At 34.6% G+C, this 21595-nt stretch overlaps 1 protein-coding gene across 1 annotated transcript in view; it reads right to left on the bottom strand.

Annotated features, from left to right (window-relative positions):
* Positions 1-21595, bottom strand: part of LOC131148897 (anaphase-promoting complex subunit 5) — a 97596-nt gene that overhangs the window by 8747 nt on the left and 67254 nt on the right. Inside the window, exons 15-18 of the mRNA XM_058098857.1 lie at positions 20035-20140; positions 18950-19091; positions 10438-10536; positions 9710-9974 (exon numbers count right to left, since the gene is read on the bottom strand). Of these exons, the coding sequence (XP_057954840.1) occupies positions 9710-9974; positions 10438-10536; positions 18950-19091; positions 20035-20140 (612 nt within the window). The remainder of the gene's footprint in view (positions 1-9709; positions 9975-10437; positions 10537-18949; positions 19092-20034; positions 20141-21595) is intronic.

Genomic DNA, 21595 nt, shown 5'->3' with positions numbered 1-21595 from the left:
GTACCTTTGATTTGTTGTTGGAAGCTTAAGAATAAGAAGGATTGTTCGTTGCAGTCGGCCAGCACTTCACCAGTTCACCTCCTCCATTTCTCGAATTTTGAACTTTGAAGCCAAATATCTGCCCCACTCAAGCAATCGCAGCCTCGCAGGCCAGCCTTGCAGCAGCTCCATGAGTCGCTGCCAGCCCTGCAGCAGCTCTGCGAGTCCTCGCCGACTCGCCAGTACGCCCTGGAGCAGCTCCCTCTGCCATTCGTCACCGCTCGCCAGTCCTACAGCAGCTCTCTTCGCCAGTTGTTGCCACTCGCCAGTCCTGCTGCAGCTCCCTTTCGACTCTTTGAGACTCCTCCAGGCTCCAGCGCACGCAAGGTGACTTAATTTCCTCATCTCTCATTCTCTCACTCTTTAATCTTTACTTTTCAGGTTTCTTTTTTTTCCCTCTTGTTTACTTAAATCTTAAATTAGTATATAATTTATATATATATATATATATATATTATATTATATATTTATATATTTATATATTATATGTTGCTTTAATTATTTATATATCATATTATTTATATATTATATCAAGTTTAACTTTATTTATATATTATATATTACATATTATATGAGGTTTACCTAAAATCCTAAATTCCTAATTGCTAGGATTTGAGAAATAAATTTAATGGTCTTAAATTTATATATTGTAAATAAATATTAAATAATTAATATTGTTTTATTTTATGACTCTTATTTTATAAATAGATGAAATATCTAATATTTTAAATTTTGAATTATTTAAAGATTTTAAATAAGAGATTATATTTTATTTTTATGTAACAAATATTTAAAATTAGAAGGACTATTTAGTACTTACTAATTATATTATATCTTTCCTTTTTTTATAAGGATTGTAACTTTGTATTTTTTGTGTTTTGTGTAGAGATTATCAAATCAATTCTATCAAGATGCCACCTGAGAAAGGAAATGAGAACTTACTTAGTGAGGACTTTGGATGGCATTTTGGTACTTTGGTGGATAGTAACAAACATATTATTATATGCAAGTTGTGTGGAAAGATAATTAAAGGAGACATTACACGCTTGAAACAACACTTGGCACATAAAAAATATCAAGTGGTTGGATGCTCAAATGTAACCACGCAAGTAAAAGAACAAATGATGAAACATCTACAATAGTATGTTGAGAAGAAAATAGATAAACAAAAAAGGCAAGAAGAAGTGGAAACTCAAATTAGAGGAGATTTTGAGAATTTGAGTGATAAAGAAGACTAGGAAGAATAAAGAATGAGATTTGCTCGACAAAAAAGCATACGATCATAGCAACAATGGGAAGAGAGAATTTTCGAGCAAGAACAATTGGAGGGGGTAATATTTATGAAGAGGGAGGTGGCTCTAGTAGTGGTGGTGCCAATGCTTTCAGTTGAGCTTGATCTTATAGCGTTCGAAAAGTTGGAGGTAGTAGATGACAGTGGATCAATCCCGATGCCCGTGAAGTTAGATTAAGGGCAATGGATCCTATATTAGAAAGAAGCAAGAGTGCAAAACAACGAAACATAAACACTAAGGTACTTCAGGTTTAAGAAGTAAATTAGGAAAATCAGTTGGAAAATTAATAATTTATAATTGAATTCCAGCAAATGTAGCTGACTCTACATTTGTGCAGCCTATGTTTGATGTTGTTGCAAAGGTTGGAAAGGAGGTGAAGGGTTCATCACCCTATAAGGTATTTAAAATTTATTTGGAACAAGAGTATCAAGAAATAAAAGATTACATATCTTCTTTTACTAGAATTTGGAAGGAGAGAGGTGTAACCATTATATGTTATGGTTGGTCAAGACCAACTAGAAAACACATAATAAACTTTTTAGTTTACTACAATAGAGGCACCGTGTTTCATAAGTCAATTGATGTCTCTGATATGCCAAGTCAAACAACTGAATATTATTTCAGGTAATTTTCTAAGTTTGGCTATATATGCAAATAGTATTATAGACTTATATATTTTTAATTAAGCAGTACTAATTATTAAATCTATAATTTCATTTCAAATTAATGGATGATGTGGTTAAAGAAATTGGAGAGGAGAATATTGCCCAAGTAGTGACTGATAATGAAGCTACAATGAAGGCAGGAGAAAAATTATTAATACAAAAGAGACTCAATATCTACTGGACAGCATGTGCAGCTCATTGCATAAACCTTATTCTTGAAGATATTGGTAAGAAAAGTAATATGAAGAAGGTCTTAGAAAATGCAAGAACAATAACTTCTTTTATTTACAACCACACATGGACAGTGAATTTAAAAAAAAAATCAAAAATAATAGAAAGTTGATTCGCCCTACCATCACCTGATTTGCCAACAACTTTATTGTCTTGGAGACTACTTTTAGAAATGTTCACATTTGATGCTTGGAAAAAATCAAGGTTTGGGATGGCAAAATCAGGCCCAGCATATGATACGAAAAAGATTATCTTAAGGAAAGAGTTTTGGCAAAAGGCTTAAGATATAATTAAAGTACAGGAACCCTTAGTGAAAGTTCTTAAATTGGTTAATAATGATGAAAAACCAACCATGGGTTTCATATACAAGGCAATTGATAAGGCGAAGTTGGCCAATCAAAAATATTGCCGGTTCTACAAAGACTGTTGGAAAATTATTGACAACCAGTAGAGTTTTCAATTGCACCAAGATTTGCATGTTGTTGGTAAGAGTAAATAAAATATAATTTCTTATTGTTTTAACTTTTAAATTATGCATAGTTGTATTAAAAAACTATTATTTATTAATATATTTTTAAATTTAATTTTAAGCTATTTTTTAAACCCCCAATTTCTTTATGGTGTCCCACCCTCTCCTAATGTTGCTAGAGAAGTCATGGATGGGGTTAAAAAAGTGATAACCAAGTTGGTATCCGATATAGATACTCAAATTTGTGCTGTTAATCAAGTAAGTATTGGTTCTGTTGAAGTGAATAAGGAATTATTTCAGTATTTTGTAATACTTTCTAGAATATATATTAATATATCTAATTAATTAATTATACTTCACAATCATCCTTTTTTAGTTGTTGCTATATCATGACAAGCAGGACACATTTGGAACCCCATTGGCTCAAAGGGCAGTGAAACAAACAAATCATGGTAAATATAGCTAAATAATGGATAAATGGATCATTTTGTCATTTCTATGTTCAAATTTGACTTTTTAAAAATACGTTATACTAACATAAAACTCTCTTTAATTATTCATGTAGTAGAATGGTAGATTCATTATGACATGTGTGCTCCTAAGCTCCAAAGAATAACAATCAGAGTTCTTAGCCAGACCACATCGGCTTCGAAATATGAGCGTAATTGGAGCACCTTTAAACTCTTATCCATACGAAAACAAGAAATAGAATAAAGTACATGAGATTACAAAAACTTGCTTTCGTGCATTACAACATGAAGTTGAAGTTAAGACATACAATGAGAAGAAGCCAACAGGAAATTTAAAATAGTTTCAACCCAATGAATTTGGACTATATTTTCGAAGAAGATGATCCTTTGAATGTTAGAGGAGAGAGAGGCGCCATTACTCAACGGCCAAGACAACTCAAGTTGGTTAGATGAAAAGGTTGGTGGTACTATAGAAGGAGGTGATCAACCACCAATAAACATGCATGATTCAAGTTCAAGCCCTGAACATACACAAAGTGATCCTACCAAGTGATGATGATGTTGGTAGTGGTACTGCGGCTAGGGACGGGAGAGATGATGGTGGTAGGGGTACTGCAGCTAGGGATAGGGGAGATGGTGGTGGTGGTGGTGGTGGTGTAGGATATGATTACGGGTATGAAACAGGGTCATCATTCGTAGGGGATACATATCCTCCTAGTTGTGATGGACTACATGATATACCCGAAAATTATGACTTAGGTATTCCTGTAGAGTACCAATCTTCACAACCTAGGAGGAGGAGTGCTACAGGTAGTGGCCCTAATAGGAGTCATGGTGCACAAACTAGAAGTCACCGACACCAAGATCGTGATGCTGCTGAAGATGCATATGGCGTGGTTCATAATTTTGGTGACTTTGGTTTAGATGATTCATCATCACAATCATATGGTTCTCATCTAGCATATCCACCACCTCAACACTATAATCCATATTATGGGTCTCATCTTTATCCTAGTGGATCAGGATCTAATAAGTCTTTTTCTACACACAACCCAGAGCCAATCCCAACCTCAAGTTATGGATATTATTCAGGATATGGTCAAGGTGGCGATTATGCACATCCTATATCTGTTGGATTTTCACCACCAGTAAATTTTCAGGAGCAACAACGAAATAATGTCAACATGGGTATATTCAATTACGTATTTCCACAAGGGTGGGGAGATAATTCCCAATCCCAATCTCAAGATAGAGATGCAAATTATGAAGACCCTCCACGTCATTCTTTGTGGCAGTGACACATGCTATGTTATAGATTTGTAATAGTGTATTTATGTATCCAACTACCGATACCAATCATTTTTCAAAGTCATGCATGTGTATATTGAGTATTGACTCATTTTTAGTAATTTTATGTCTTTAATTAATTGATTCTTCATTTTAATTACATTTCTACATTTTTTACCCATTATAGTAATGCAACTATAAATATATATATATATATATATATATGCCTTTTTTTTGTAAACAACACTAAAATTAATATAAAAATCATATCGCCTATTGAAAAGCATGTGTAGGGTGAATAAAAGCAGTCAAAATTCATTAAAAATAATGTATTAATGAATTTAATGCTCATTATTCTATTTTGGCATGGTTGTGCATGCGTGAAAAAAATTCACGACCGTTATGACTTATGCATGCTTCCTGTTACATAACAACCGCGACCGCGATTTAAAACCATGATTGGTATGTACTTTGACATATTTTATAAATAGAGGGAGAGACCTATCATTGTGATTAGGTCTTCCATTTTACCCAATTGTTTAACATGAGCAATTTCCTCTGACAATTTAAGGGCTATTCAATCCTCGCCAACTAATCTCATTCCAAGTTATTTTAGGTCTAACCCTACCTCTTCTATTGCCACTAATAGTAACAAGCTCACTCCTTACCGATGCACTATTTAGCCTACATTACAGGTGTCCAAACCATCTCAAATGTCGCTCCTTTCATTTAACCAAGGCCTTAAATTTCAATTTTGACTAAAATTTTGAGGCTTCAAATGTATGGAAATTTCGATTCAAATTTTGATATCAATGTTGATTTCAATTTCAATTTAAAAAATTATGGAAATTAGTAATGACATATGAAATTCTTTCATGAAGCTTTAGAAACTATGAATAGACATAATAATGCATGATTTAGAATTAAAATATTATAAATAAAATGCATCAAGGATGATTATATGGTGTATAAGGTGCAATAATTTGATTATAATAATCATTGTAAACATGTTCAATTAATGTAAACGAAATTCATAAATTAGTTAAATATTCAAGATACAAATACACACAGTTTAGGACATAAATGGTCAAATAAAATGTTGTAGCTAATATCAAATATGTCAAATAAAATGTTGTAGCTAATATCAAAGTTCAATTTTTCATATAGTTTAAAATTTTTGAAATCTAAAACTCATATTCTAATAATAATCTTTAGTTTCATTCAATATAAAATGAAAAGATAAATTAAAAGAGACATTTAAATTCGGGTTTGAATCATAAATTTGAATTCAAGATTAAAATTTTGACGAATTTCATTTAAATTTTAAAATTTCAAAAATTTTCGAATGATTTGTGTAGATTTTGGAAGAAATTTTGAAAATGGAAATCAACTGCCATTTCGATTTCGAGGGTAGTAGAAAACAAAATTTTTTTCAAAAACTTCAACAATTACACATAAATTTAAGGCTATGATTTTAACTTCTACAAGTGTCATGTCTACTTATTGTAAATATATTCATTCTTTAATTTATCCTTAATGCTATACCACTCATTCACCTTAGCATTCTCATTGCATCAACTTTTTCGTTTTGGATAGGTTATTTTGTTAGTTGCCAACACTCTTATCCATAGAGAATTGCTAGTATTATTGATCGTTTTAAAGAACTTTCCTTTTAATTTTAAGGGTATTATATTATCACACAACACGCCCGAAGAACCTCTCCATTTTACCCAGCTTGCTTTAACTCTAAGTATAACATCTTCTTCAATTTCTCCTTCATCTTGCATAATAGATCGATCCAAGGTGTTGAAATCTAGAAGTGCTATTAATTTCTTGACATCAAGTTTAATATCTTCTCCAATATTCCTCCCATCACAACTGAAATCATATATTTTTTTTATTATTTCTATTCATCCTGAAACCTCTAAATCCTAAATCTTATCTTGATAATTCTATCTTAGATTCCACTCCACCCTTAGTTTCATTAATCAAGACAATATCATCCGGAAACAAAATACACCGTGGAACCTCATTCCACCCTTAGTTTCATTAATCAAGACAATATCATTCGGAGACAAAATACACCATGGAACCTCATTTTTGGATACTCCCAGTAAGTTCATCCATTACTAGTGCAAAACAATAAGGGCTCAAAGCAGATCCTTGATATACACCTATTGTGATTGAAAATTTCCCAGACCTGTAGTCCTAATCCTAGTCATACTTGTATCGTACATATCCTTAATGACTTCAACATACCTATTGCATATTTCATTTTTTTACTAAAACCCACCATAGAACTTCCCTAAGTATCCCATCATAAGCTTTATCTACGTCAATAAAAACCGTGTGCAAGTTACTCTTCTTTTTCCCAAACTTTTCCATTAATCTTCTTAAAAGATATATAGCTTCTGTAGTCGATCTCTCTAGCATAAAGCAAATTGATTTTATGAGACCCTCATTTCTAACCTTAGTCTTTGTTCAATTACACTTTCCAACATTTTCATTATATGACTCATAAGTTTTACTACATGATAGTAATTAAAATTTTGAGTATCTCTTTTGTTTTGTATATAGGTACTAAAGTGTTTTTTCTCCATTCATCTAGAATCTTCTTAGTTTCTATAGTAGTGTTGAATCAATTAGTTAACCATATAATTCTATTACCACCTAGGAATTTCCGAACTTCAATTGGGACATCATCTAGTCCTATAACTTTTTTTCATTTTTAATTTTTCTAATGCAAAATTATCTTCACTAACCCGCAAATAAATCTAATTTTTTTAGCTTTTCCTCATTTTTCAATTATAAATTTAAGTCTTCCACTTGGTTTTCATTAAATAGTTTATTAAAGTAATTTTGCCATCTTTCTTTTATGTCTTCTTCTTTAACCAAGACACATCCTCATCTTTATACATTTTGCATTACCTAAGTCCATGCTTTTTCTTTCTCTAGCTCTAACAAGTTTAAATATGTCTCTTTCTCCTTCCTTTGTATCTAATGTGACATCTAAATCATTATATGCTCTATGTTTAGCTTCACTAACAGATTTTGTTCCATCTTTTCTTGCCTCTTTATACTTTCAAAAGTTCTCCATGCTTCTATATTTTCTGTCATGTTTTACACCAATTTCTTTTAGTCTTTAAGCTTACAGCTTTTTGGACATCTTGATCCCACCAACAAACTTTCTTTACTACCTGAGAATGTTCATCCATATTCAAGTAAAATCTCTTTTTGCAATCTTTTTTAATAGATTTAGCTATCCTACTCCAAAGAGTATTTGCACACTATCAACTTCATTTTTTATATATTTTCTCATATGACCACATTAAAGAAATTCAGAAGTAGCTACATTAGCATATCATGGAAGCCTAAAAGCAAGATCCCAGAAACAGTGACAAGCATGGCCCCATTACCACAGGAAGTACACTTCTATGGTCGTCTTCAATGACTACCTGTCCTTGATCATAGCCTCCAAGGTCATCCCTACCACCATTCCATCATCCACCATGATCACATAGCCCTTGAAATAGAATTGGGCAACCAACTCAGCACCATCCACATTGTCAGTAACTTTAAGAATACAAAACACAGGCAAAGTTACCCACAACAGAAGTTCTACACTACCCAAATTCTGTGCATTAATAGCATCTTATTCTGCAACAGAAACAGGTATCACAACGTTCAACTCCCCTCATATTTAACACTCTATCAAATTCTTTTCTTTCTGATGCAATAAAAACTATTCCACATTTAAGTCATACGAGTAAGTTTGCTAGTCCAAAATACAAAATTCTCACATACACCCAACTTTACATGTATGAAGATTTATGCTAAGTATCTTCAATGTAAGGTTTCAGAAATTCACATCAAAGTTGCAATTTATGGTATCTCCTTTATCCACTCATTTTGCTCGCCATCAGTAGAGGAATGTCATCAATAACAATAAGATAACCAAATTTCCCACGTCTAGTTAAATGAATTTGCAGAGACTTTGACTACAGTAAACAGTATTTCACATTTCATTTAAAGGTAGTAATTGGTGATAACAACAATGTAGAGATTACTCATTGAACCACCCAAATTTACACAACATTTAATGACAAAACCAGACCATGACCATGACAAAAATTAATATCAAAGTCTAGCTATCAATAGCTTTCACCTAGAAATTGATATCCACATCTGATTGTGGATAAATATGCTAATAAAGTGCAATTCAATAACTCCATCATGATAAATATCCACACCTATGTCACCCTCTGTTCTCCTATTCCTAAACTCCAACTTCCCATCCTGCACAAATAAAATTCTTATAGAACCAAAAAGCCTTACTGTAGCCTAAAATTCCGGGTTGAATGGTGCTGGTAAGGATCTGTGGGAAACCACAATGCTTATCCAACATGTGGAGCTTCAATAAGAGCGCATAAACTCTTGATTTATTTCTGAGATTTATTTGCAAATAATTTTGAAATGGAAATAAGACAATTTTTTATCATCTCCTTACTAATCATTATTGTTCATAAACATCTTAGCATACTCACTTCCTCAATCCTAAATATATCTTCTCATATATGCAATCATTTCTTTCTCTATCTTTGCTCCTGAAATTCTTACACTTATAAAGATGTATCAAGACTGTTTAAAAAGTGCATCAATGTCTTGGGGAATTATCTTTATGTGAATGGAAAAAAAAAAACTAAAATTTTTAATTAATGAAGCTGCCAACCATGGCAACAAACAACAAATTTCTTGCTTTTGCATTGGCAGCATCATACCCTAAAAACTAGACTAATGTGGGTGGATTTCAGGGGGCTCAAAAACTACCCAAGTTTATAAAATCCATGACTTCCATCACAGACCAAGTATTCTCCAAAGAACATCATGATTGCTGTAGAACAACTATTATCCAATACAGCAACACCCCCCAACTAGTGCAGATGTTTGTAAGGCGGCGGAATGTTCTGCGCAGTACAAACCAGATATCAAAGTCAATGGGTTTAAACTCATCTAACCATGCTAGCTAAACACTTAAAACATATTAGAGTTTAATATGATCCAGGACCATATTTTCCCAGTGCTACAACTAGATGTGCAACTTAGGTTAAGTCGAACGAGGTTCAGTTAAAATTAATCCTACTGCACAAAAGAACACTATACTTACAAACACTTTACAATCAACCACAAAATGACTACACATTCTGCTAGAATCAACTGAACATATGATAAGAAAAAAGAAAAGAAAAGAATTAGTACCTGAAAAACCTGGATCTGATAGATAGCATTTTGCTTCAGCAATATAGGCCCGAGCACAAAGCTCCAAACCTCCATGACCTAGAATTGTTGGAAGAGCTCCATGTACGAGGGTCAAAGCCCTTTTGGCATGGTTTGATCCAAGTGAGAGCCATAATTCAGCCAATGTGAGAGTTGCAGATGCTTTGAGAAGATCCAAATTAAATGACTGACAAAATGAAAGGCTTGCCAATGCATATGGAAGACCTAAAACAGCATTGCCTGATTTCTAATGACAAGGAAATAAATGAAATTACCTCATAGCATTCCAATCTGTAATAAATTAAAATTAAAAGATAAAACAAACAATATTTTGGTCAACTACAGCATAGCCATCAATATATTGTCAACATGAAGAAAGATGGGATATTTTGGGCAATTGTCCAAGTTAGACCACCCAGGCAGAAACTTAATTACCAAATGATTAAATTGTAGAAAGTAAACCAATTGACCCCACCCCAACAACCATGAAATCAACAACATCCCAACCATCAGCCTCCCAAACCCTTGCGCGGGCAGGCCTGGGGTTGGTGAGAAACACAAAGGTGCATTATAAAGTCATTCTTTCATGTTCACTGAATAAAAAGTAAGATACACGTGTGTCAGTCATAGCTTTGCCACTGATTGACTTACACTAATTTCCTAGAAAACAAGACTTTGAAATTTATAAAGCACCAATTCTCTTGTTGTACCTTGTGGATCTCAGCAAGTACGAGAAGAACAGTTGCATTTTCAACCTGCATGTTGAACTTGTAACACATGCAAAAGAGGGAGTGTGCAGCTGCTGCTGCCTGCAAAGAACATTATGTACGAAAACAAAGGGGACTACTTAGATACATGAGCAAGACTTTATTTCCTTCCTGTCATAACTAATACAAAGACTAAATATAAGAATGGCTTCTATTATCATTTGTTTGTCAAATGTCAATAGCAACATAAACATGCAGGTGGAAGTCACAAGATTCAGTTTCACAGTTCGATAAGGAAAACAGAATTTTGTAGGAAAGCATGGTTTTAAATAGCAATAGGGGCTAATGTAGCACAATGGCAATGGCTGTAGCGGGAAGCAGGAGTAGCAGATGTTACATAACAGGAAACAGGTGTAACGGCCATAAATATTTTTCCAGCACACACAATCTTATGTATATTGGTTTATTTTCATTTTAGTAGTGCATTTGGGATCCTTTAGTTCATCTTACTAACATTGTTTAGTAGCGGCAATATATTTTACATTTGTTTTAAACAGTCACTGACAAAAAAAATTATAGATTTTCACTTTTTCATTAATCATGTGTGATAAATTTATTAATAAAAAAATACATAATGCACACTGTTAATCTATTAGGAAGATAAGAAATACAAAAATGATAAAGTAAACAAGTTCTATTATTTTATTTGTTAAAATAATAAAAATCTCTTAAAATTAGAAATTAGAATCCTAGACCATCAATTTATATTGCATGACCATAGCCAAAGCTTTAAAATTATAACATATAATCAAAAAATTTATCATTAAATAATAAATTACTAGCTTGAACACAATAAAAACTAGAAAGAAAAGAAGTTTGAAGTTGAAAAACATAGAAAAGAAACATCAAATTACTAATATTGTCAAAATAATGTTTATTGAAAAAATAATGTTCATGTAAAATTGTTCATGATTTTAAATTTAAAAATAAATAATTTTTGTATCATTATCATCCTCATTACAATCTTCTCCTCCCTCTCTTATGACTTACGAAGGGGGCGGAGGGGGAAGAAAGATGAGAAGAAAAAATAAGAAAATAAAAATTATTTTTTTGCCATAACAATTGCATAGCAGTTAGGCAACAGCCATAGCAGCCGTTATGTAATGCGATCGCCATTATGTAATGTTATTAGTCCATAACAGCCATTATGGCCATGAATTTTCTTCCCACCGAAATGGTGTGCAACAGTATCGGGAACTCAAAAACCATTATGTAACGATTGTAGCTGCTATTTAAAACCATGTATGAAAGGAGAGGAAAAAATAAGGAAATTGAAAAAAAAAAAAGCATATCTTTCCAGTCACTTAATTCTATTTTTTACAACAGTACTAGGGAGTAGGGACACACTAAACATTATGCACATTTGACACAGAAAATAGTATTAAATGCAGTTGAAATAGGAAGCACCCAATAAATTTTCTGATGCCCTGCCAGAATCATGTTGGGCTCTTCTGGTTCTGGAGGCTAAGTTCTTAGGAAATTATTGAATGAATAATCTGAAGCTGCTCTTGAGACATTCATTGGTACATGTGGAAGAGTAATCAGGGGTGACAGAAATAAAAATCAGTATTAATATTATTTCGCATTTTTCTGCACCTTTGCATCTTTAATCACCTCAACTTCAATTTTGTTGTAAGTGCAAGGTCCAAGCTAAAGTTTGTTACTCACCATTCATGAGCTCCATCGCTCTATACACAACTGGTTCAAAATGTGGTAAATGTGTATGTGCAGGCAAAAGAGTTGGCTTTGAAAGTAAGATTTAGATACCACAGGAGACAAGGAAGAGGAAAACAGGGGGGGGGGGGGGGGGGGGTGGTGTTGTGGAAGGAACACATGCCACATGGACACATGTACAACAAGGAGTGAGGATGAAGGTCTTCAACTTGCTGCAATTGTGCAAGATACTAAGCCTAATGATGAATTTGGGAAAAAGCCACAATGATAACAATAGCATGTCTATGGACATCCCATTTTCGCATTCTCCTAGGAAGCACTGATACCAACACGAGACATGGATACAATATGATACTAACAACGCGACACGACAATCTCAAAAAAAATGAGGATACGATATGGCAAGGATAGATTAACTAATACAAAACAGCAGGAATAATAAGTTAGTTCCTATACTATTAAGCAAAAATCATATTAGTCCTTGCATTTAATTGGTAAAATTAAGGACTAGTATTTAATCAATTTATGCAATTAAAGTTAACTTCGTGATTATAGCTTCTTTTAATTTCTTTATCCAATATATTTTGGGCTTCTAAATCCTCTCTAGAAATCACCACCTCTGGTGTTTGTAAAATTCCATCCTCGCACTGCATTTTATCCAACTCAGTGTTTTCACAAATAGGAACCCCCTCCAATCCTTCCAACAGGGTTGAATGAACATATGATAGGTCCCCACGATCATCACAGGAATCAAAAACATATCCACATTATTCCCAAATCTCATCCAACAGCAAACCCCCATCACCATCAAACTCACTGATGTCATCCATATCGTTCACTGAAAAATCTCCCCATTTCTAAGCCTCTTTTCCTTTGCTAACTCCATCACTTGCTATATCCTTCATCTTAGCAAGTGTATCATCCAAGATACTAAACTATCCTTAAGAATCTCTCCTTAAAATCTTTTGCATTATCTCATCGGAATGCTTTCTCTTTGCTTCATAGAATTTCCTCATTTACTCGCCCATCAGTGCAGCCTTCCAATGAGCGTGTACAGGTTAGGACCCTTAGATTTTTGAGAACTAAAATGCAAAACATCATCTTTCAAACCCAAACCAGCTTCTTTTTTACTAGTCCTGTATATACCAGCTCTAATCACTCTGCAAAACCAGAATCAACAGCCAATCAGACACTTCTATTATAATCATCATTTTCATCTCAAACTGTTTTTGAAACCAAGCTAAAACCCTCCTGATTACATTCTGAATGCTGATCTTTCTATGCTTGTCTTGGAGAACTGGAGATGAGGATTGGATTTCTTTAACAGCTGACTGAATACCCACTTCCCCTGAACTTGGCTTCAGTGAATTTTGGCCAGGATAGTAGATCTATTCAGCAATGGGATCAGACAGAGAATGGAGCTGATTGCCCATATCCTTGCAACGGCCAACAAGCCGTTTTAGAGACGAGTCCCATCTGCGGGATTCCAAGTTGAAAAGAGCCTTCTATTGAGTCCAAAGAAAGTTACATAGCATCATTGTCTAAACATTGGGCCTGTTCTATTAAATGGACCAATTTTGTTTAGAAAGAAGCACCTCCTTTCTCACATACCTGGCCCAAATCCAAGATGAGTACCAGAGACTCTCTCTCACCAACTGTTTGGGAGCTTTGTTCATGCCAATAACTTGTTCCAGGTCAGGAGACTTTTGAAGGCTCTCTTTCCAAATGTCTGTGTACTTAGTTTTAATTGTTCAGGATATGCATCCTAATTTTTATACATTGTGATTATGCTTGGATGGTGGGGAATAAGTTATTTGGCTTTTTAGGTGAATGTTGGGTGAGTTCAGAGGCAGTGGAGGACTTTTTGGCAGTTTCTTTTGTCGGCTTTGGCAGGAAAAAGAAAAGGGAAGCGCTCTGAAAATGTGCTTTCTTTGCAGTATTTTGGTGGCTGTGGATGGAGCATAATGAGCATATTTTGTCGGGAAAGCAGGTGTCATATTTGCTGGTTTGGGAGAGAAACATTATTTGGCTTCTGCTTGGTTTGTGGGTCATGGGAATTTTAAGGGGGGTAAGCTTTTCTGATATTGAGCATGATTGGCGTTATTTGTTGGATTGTTAGCTAGAAGCTGGTTTTATTTGTGCTTTTCATTTTTTGGTTTTTTCACTGTTTTTTGTTTAGATTCTTCCAGACTTTGCTAAGTAGATGTATTATTCTCCTGCTTGTACATTCTTAATCTATTAATGATATTCTTCTTTCGCTAACAAAAAATTATTTAATGAGAATTACACTTGTCTTTCCAAAATGTAACTAGGAATGGAATTGCAATTCCTGCCTATTAAAGGAGGAACCACCATTCCATTTCACTCCTGCCAGAATGCAATTCCACCCTCATTTATGCAAACCAATCATGGGAATGGGAATCAAAGTCATAATTTTGATCCAATTCTAGCCTTGATTCCACGAACCAAACGGGGGATACATTCTTGAAGATGTAACCCTGATAAGAATACCATAAATAAAAAATAAACAAAAATATAATTAAAATAAAAATTTGAAACAGCTCATGCTTGCATGCCTGCATCATTCTCCCCTAATTAGAATCAAGTTAAGTGATTGATTTAAAAGAGCGAAGCATAGAATCAAGATTCCTTAGTATACAAACCATTCCTTATTATACAAACCAAGTTAAGTCCTGTTTTGTTTCGTTCTGCCTATTTTTTTCTTTAGCCAATTCGGGCAATCTGGTCCAGTTTAATTGAACCAGTTCGAGCTGACTTCACAGAACCATTCAAATCATTTTAAAACCCCATATATTCACATCCAGGGGCAGGTTTCAGTTGTCTTGTGTTTGTTTCAAATGATAATGAAGTTGGGTGAGTGACAACTGTGGTTGACTTTATACGCAATGGGTAGCACAGCTGCTAATGGATTGTGACAGTGAGGCTTGATGCTGACAACAATCCTCCTACCAAGGTTCATTGGAGTGCATTTGGAGTAACAGATGAAGGAAGCAGACTGGATATCAACATATTGAGGCTTGTTGGTGTTGGCAAGTGACAACATCGATGGTGAAGCTCGACAGCAACAGCAAAGCCTCAATATGGCAATTGCAGCTCGTCAGCACTGAGCAGCATGGATGAAGGTTGACAACTGGCATGTGACTCTGGAAAACCTTGCAAATGATGACAACTGCTCAATTGACAATGGAGGCAAATCTAATGAAGGAGATACGAGCTAAAGTTCTGGGCATATAAGAATTGATAGGGTTTAGAAATCAATTCACCAAGTTTTTTTTTTTTTTTTTGGTGATTTGTATAGAGGTGGCGCAAGGTGGTTTATGTTAAAATCACGAACCCTAGGAGTTTGAGTGGAAATTCACAGATAATCCTATCAAACACTAACATCCATGGCCCTTTGCGTTCACATTGAGAAACCAGCCAGAAACAGACAGCAGTGTTGGATCCAATTCCACTCCATTACCAATTCCAATAATTTAGCTATCAATTCAAGTCTTAATTAAATTAATACACAAGGGACTTTTATAGGCTCAAAATGCTTGGAGGACAAGGACATTAATTTAGGAGACTTATACAACTAAAATATTAATTTATTCAATGACAAAACCTTAGGATCTTGAAGGTATGGCCCTAACAAAAAAATACCCTAAATAATAATAATAAAAAAGAAAAAAAAAAACAAAAACAAAAAAACAAAATACAACCAACATAAGGAAATTAAAATAGCCCTTTCCCCCTATAAAACCCCAATGGGGGCAGCTACAAGCCTGTGCTTGTTGGCTACCCCATAGCTAGCTCGCTCTCTTATGAAGAGTGTGTGTTCAGGAAAGCTCTTGGCTGTCATTGCTCCATTGGATAAATTAGAAGCCGCATAATTGTGCTCCAAGAGAAAAGAGAATCAATAAAGCTATGTCAATCCAACGGTTCATATTCTCATAACTGTTCTTTATCATTTTTGCAATCAAATGATTCCATGGTTTGTGCATGCATATATGTCGATTACGAATCCATATTCTTGCATGCATGAAGTCAGAAAATTGATACTCTGGCAGGATTTTGTGATGCTTCCCAATGACTTACCTAGGTTCAGTGGCTATGTTCTTCACCTAATTAATCATGACTAACCCAAGCAGTGCTGCCTCATTTTCCAATCTTTTATAACCTAGAATTCTACTTTCTATAACCTTAGCCTTCCTAATGCATAATCTATTATCATCCAGACAGCCCAGGTCAGAGATTAGCTTCCTCTCAATAATTCCAGCTACATATTTTCCAGAATCCCAACCATGCTCTACTTTCAAACCTTAATTTCATAAGATTTTTCTTCTTCCATAGAGCAGAGTATCTCCTTTCCTCTTGTAGAAAATAAAATTGAAAGCTTCCTGAAGCCTTTCTCGCACAGTACTTAATAACATTAATCAGAACCAAAACAATGCCTCCCATCATTTAAAGCCTAACAAAGCTTCCAGATTTGAAGAGAGAGTAATCCGCTCTTCCTATTCCTTTCCTTTTGTTTGTTGTTTGTGGAAATCAAAGATTCCATCAAAAGGTAAGGCACTCATGTGCATGGCCATCCTAATAGAATTTAACACCAATGATCTCTTGCATAGTAAGGATCATGGTCATATGCACATCATTTTCCTTAATGCTAAGTTCCCTGGAGTTTATCGAAGAAGCTTTTTAACTTATTCAGACTTCGGAGTCTGTTGGGCGTGCCCTTCATACTTTGAGAGGTTTCAGGGGGCATAAGAATGCCAGGACTCTGTAGTGGAAGGCATTTTTGTTGTTTTATGGGTACTTTGTCTAGAGAGAAATGTCTGTTTTGTCAAAATCACACATAATCTATTGATTTGATTTGGAACAATGATTTTTTTTTTCTTTGTCGAGGGCCATCTCGCTGGGCTGTTTCAAAGATGTGGGCTTCACTCATCTTCAGCATAACTGGTGGCAACTGTTAGCCTTATTTACCTTTCTTTTCCATAGTAAGTTATTGAACCATTACCGAATAAAAATTGAAACTATACTAAATTAGAAACATTAACAAAATTATAAATTCTTTTTAGAATAAGAAATTTCAAGGCAACATAAATCTAACAAATTTCAAGATATATATATATATATATGTATGTATATATATATATATATGTATGTATATATGTATATATATGTATGTATATATGTATATATATGTATGTATATATAACTTCAAGAAAAAAAAAAAACACCAAAAATCTCAGGCAGAACACATCTTTGATGGGTTTCAGAAATCATAATACAGAGAACACCCAAAGTAATATATAACTTCAAGAAAAAAAAAAAAACACCAAAAATCTCAGGCAGAACACATCTTTGATGGGTTTCAGAAATCATAATACAGAGAACACCCAAAGTAAGCCCGAAAGTTTCCTTTCTAGTCTACATTGCCACCATAAATAGAAAGTGATGAAGGGAAAACAAAACCCTAACTAGAATTTGTTATAAAAGAGAGATTTCGAAAAAGGGCAATAGAAATCAATATGCTGAGCCAAGGGCCAAGAGCTTGTCTTTTCAAGTCTAAGACCAGGGAAGACAAGAAAGAATGTTACTTTCCAGAGTGATTATTTAAAAAGTCTCAACTGCCTCATTACATCAAACAAAACATCTTATACCAACAAAATGACAAGTCCTTGCCCTTGAAATTGGTTTAATCTCAACCATCCAAAGCAACTTAAAAGGAAAAAATTGAAAATGACTTAAAGCCCCTAAAAATAACTTTGCTACAGGCATGTGAACTGTTGCATGAACAATGTCACGCTCCAATAACAGCAACAATGCCACACAGTAACTTGAAATAAAAGTCAGACTTCTGCTCCTGCAACAGAAAGGAAGGGGAAAACCCAAGATTCATTGTTGAGCTCGATAAACTTAAGCATCCTCAACCCTAAGCTCTCTAACACCCTCGAAATTTGTCAAGCATAATGCCTCACAAAACTAAAAATACTCTATTTCTACGCAACCATAAGTTTGAAAAAGTGCAAGAAACTTCACATGTATGTTTATACATCATAGTTCATCCACAACATGTATGTGCATGCACACTGTCGTTCTGTAACATTGTACGATCTATAGATTGTTTCTTGAATTTATATTTCTAGAGGACTTCTTCAGTACTACCCCCCAGTTCACAATACTAATCCTAATCCACCAACCATCCAAGAACAGGAAGACATCACTATATGTCATAGTTCTGTTGTATGATCTACAACAAGAATTTGTGCAGCGTGACGCACACACACTCTGCCACTCTGGCTCATGCATGCATGCAACATCTTTTGCACAAGGCTTCCATGCCATATCAAGCTTACAAGGGGGGTATCATATCTGCAGTCTTACCTTCACACATGACTTTTGAGAAGCAATTTCTATGACTTACCAGTAGATTTCCGATTAACACCCTCAACAGTCAACACCGGGCAAAGGCTTACCCTCCTCATTCTTCTGCTCCGTACAATTAAACAATGCATATTTCAGACCTAAAGTCTGACAATGTAATAATTGTATTAATGTTCATGTTTTTCCTCATTTTAAAGATATGACACATTCTCTGGGTGTAACCATGAAACTATGATGATAGAGAGGCCATTTACTTGACTTTCGCAAACACAAACCACCACAGCAACATTGTAATTTACTGAAAACACATTACCAAACTAGCCCCATTGGATGCTTCTTGAAGATGGAATAGAAATCCATGTGTCAAGAATGCTAAATGAAAATTTTAAACCTGGGCGAACTGCTTTGCAGCAAGTAATGTACGAGCACGACGAAGGTTTGCTTCTGTCTTCAACTCCATGTCGACACCAGTTACAGGAGACGCCAACACTCCAAGCTCATCACATAATTGATGGGCTAGCTTCAGATTTCCTCTGCATGGCACCCAATATAATGTTGAACCTAATATTAATAGCTGACAAGGACATGAGGATCATGCACATTATTAGGCAGTTTGGTCTCATTATCAAAAATTATGAGGAAAAAAAAACACAAAAAGAAAATTAAAAACTAGAAAGAGGAACTAAAAATTGATAACTGGCAACCAGTTTGGCTATATTCCCAAAATTGTAACAAATTAAAATCTTGATTGAATGCATATTCATTTCTGTCCTGGACCAAACTACAATTAATTATTGTGCCACCTTTCAATCACCATAAAGTTTTCTTTCATCAAGTACTAATATACCTTTACAAATAAAAAAAATAGAAATGAATTTGAAACCTGAATCAATTAAAATATGATGAGAATAATGAAAAATTAAACGAATGCAAATTTAAAAATATTGCAATAAAAAATAGGAATAACTTAATAAAAGAATTGCTTATTAAATATTCTTTTAAAACCACGGTCTCAGGGTTTGAATCCCTCCTTGCCCACAAAGCCACAACCACCTGAGAGGAGGGGCCTTTCCCTCCATGAGTAGGAAAATCATGATCAAGATAGTGGACCCAAAGCTGTAGAAATTGGGTACAAATTTTTAGCAATCCAGGACATCACAATTGTATATGAAAGTCAAAAATTGGCGAAAATATTCTTTGATGATTGTTCTTATTTTAAATTCACATGGAAATTTTAATTTTTCATTAAAAACTGTGTTTAAAATACTGGCTGTCACAAGTAGCAAAAACAAGAACATTTGACTTCAATTTGTTTCCACAATAGTCTGAGAACAAAAACTAAAAACTAGCAATCAGGAAAAAAATACTATCACAAATAGTTCTTTCAATTTACTGCAACAAAAGAACAAAAAACAAAAAACAGATTGATACTAAACAATCCTTCAAAAAGCCACAAACATTGCACTTAATTCTTACCGACATAGAGCCTGTTCATGCAGTAACTGTAGCTTTAATAGTTGAATTCGTGATTTAGAAATCGCTATAAACTTCTCTTCTGCAATTTTAAGGGCAACCAAGGCCTCTGGAACAGAAAAAGGGAAGGGGGTTTCATTGTAAGTAAAAAATCATCAGCACATTGGTGCATGTCAGCATGGGAAGCTTATGTGTTTCAAGGACAGAGTGACATGCAAGAGAGTGGAACTGACATGAACAAAGAATACAGTAACTTCCAAACAGAAGGGATATCATGGTAAGTAAACAATTCCAAAAGATAAAATGGAAACTCAAAATTACACCCAGAAAAAAAAAAAGCAAAAACAAAAACAAAACAAAAAAATTACAAAATTCGGAGAATCACACCACAAATATCTCTATCCTTTATATACTAACTACATTGCTCCTAGAAAAAATGACTCATCCAATAGACAAAACGAGACACATGAAAAATATTAAGCAATTCCACAACATACACTAACTTCATGCCTTTACAAAACCATAATTATGCATAATGGCCTAGATGTAGTCACATTATTGGTGATCAAATCTTCAGTGAACAGAGTGATTTTTTGCTCTGCGCAAGACTGAGGAAGTGAATTAGGGATCAAGATCAAGCTCGCACCTAGAAGGAAGAGAAAGAACAGAGTATTGGAAGGAAGAAGTAAGAGGAAACTAGGAAAGGAAAGGAAGATTTGGAGAGATTGCAAACAGAAAGAAAGATGAAGAGAGAAAGAAGGTTTAGATGGCAAGGAAAGGAGGAAAGAGGTTGGGGCGGGGACTGAGAAGGTACTGCAATTAAAAGCTACTTTAGAGGTAAAAAGAAGGTGAATTGCAATTAAGGTTCCCCTGATCTGTATAAAGATGCCATACACTGGTACACAACCAGAATTTATACAGCCATAGGCTGGTTAAATAAAATCACAATTAAATCTCAAAATCTAGTAAGAAATATTTGCAAGAACCTAGGTGAACCTACTGCCCGACCAGCTGCCCAATCGAGCTACAGTGAACCTAATTCCCTGAGCTGAGTATGTTCCAAATTATCTCACTATTCTTCTGATAAGTGTCCATCCCTTTGCCTGAGCATCACAGTGGAAACATGGATAAGTGCCTCAAGTCCTAGTTGATTGCCTCACTAGACACTGCCAGTTCCCCGGCTGTTCCACATGACTGCCAATTCTAACTGCCAAAGTTACTCATAGCTAGCTCTCAATCAACCACTGCATTAGTGGCATTTTCCAAATGACAAACTTCGCCAAATCGTTTCAGGTGTTAGCAATGGGTTCAAAACATGTAAGGTAAAGACTACATACAACTTCCCTTCCCAAAATCCCTGAAAGCAAGGGAGCCTTGCGCACTGGGTGTTACAAAAACAGGTTCCAAATTGATCTTCGAATGATTTGCAACCATGAATGGGGGATTAACATGACTTTAGGTAGTCAGCTACTGTCTAATCTGTTTCAGAGTGGCCTGCAATTACTTCAATAGATTTCAGAAAAATTTTGTCTTTACTCAGTTACTGTGTTATCTTTCTCCTTTC

The sequence above is a fragment of the Malania oleifera genome, chromosome 2 (genome assembly GCF_029873635.1).
Source record: "Malania oleifera isolate guangnan ecotype guangnan chromosome 2, ASM2987363v1, whole genome shotgun sequence".
Classification (NCBI taxonomy): Eukaryota; Viridiplantae; Streptophyta; class Magnoliopsida; order Santalales; family Ximeniaceae; genus Malania; species Malania oleifera.
Note: the sequence above shows the minus strand (reverse complement) of the source record. Positions and strands in the feature narration are given on the sequence as shown.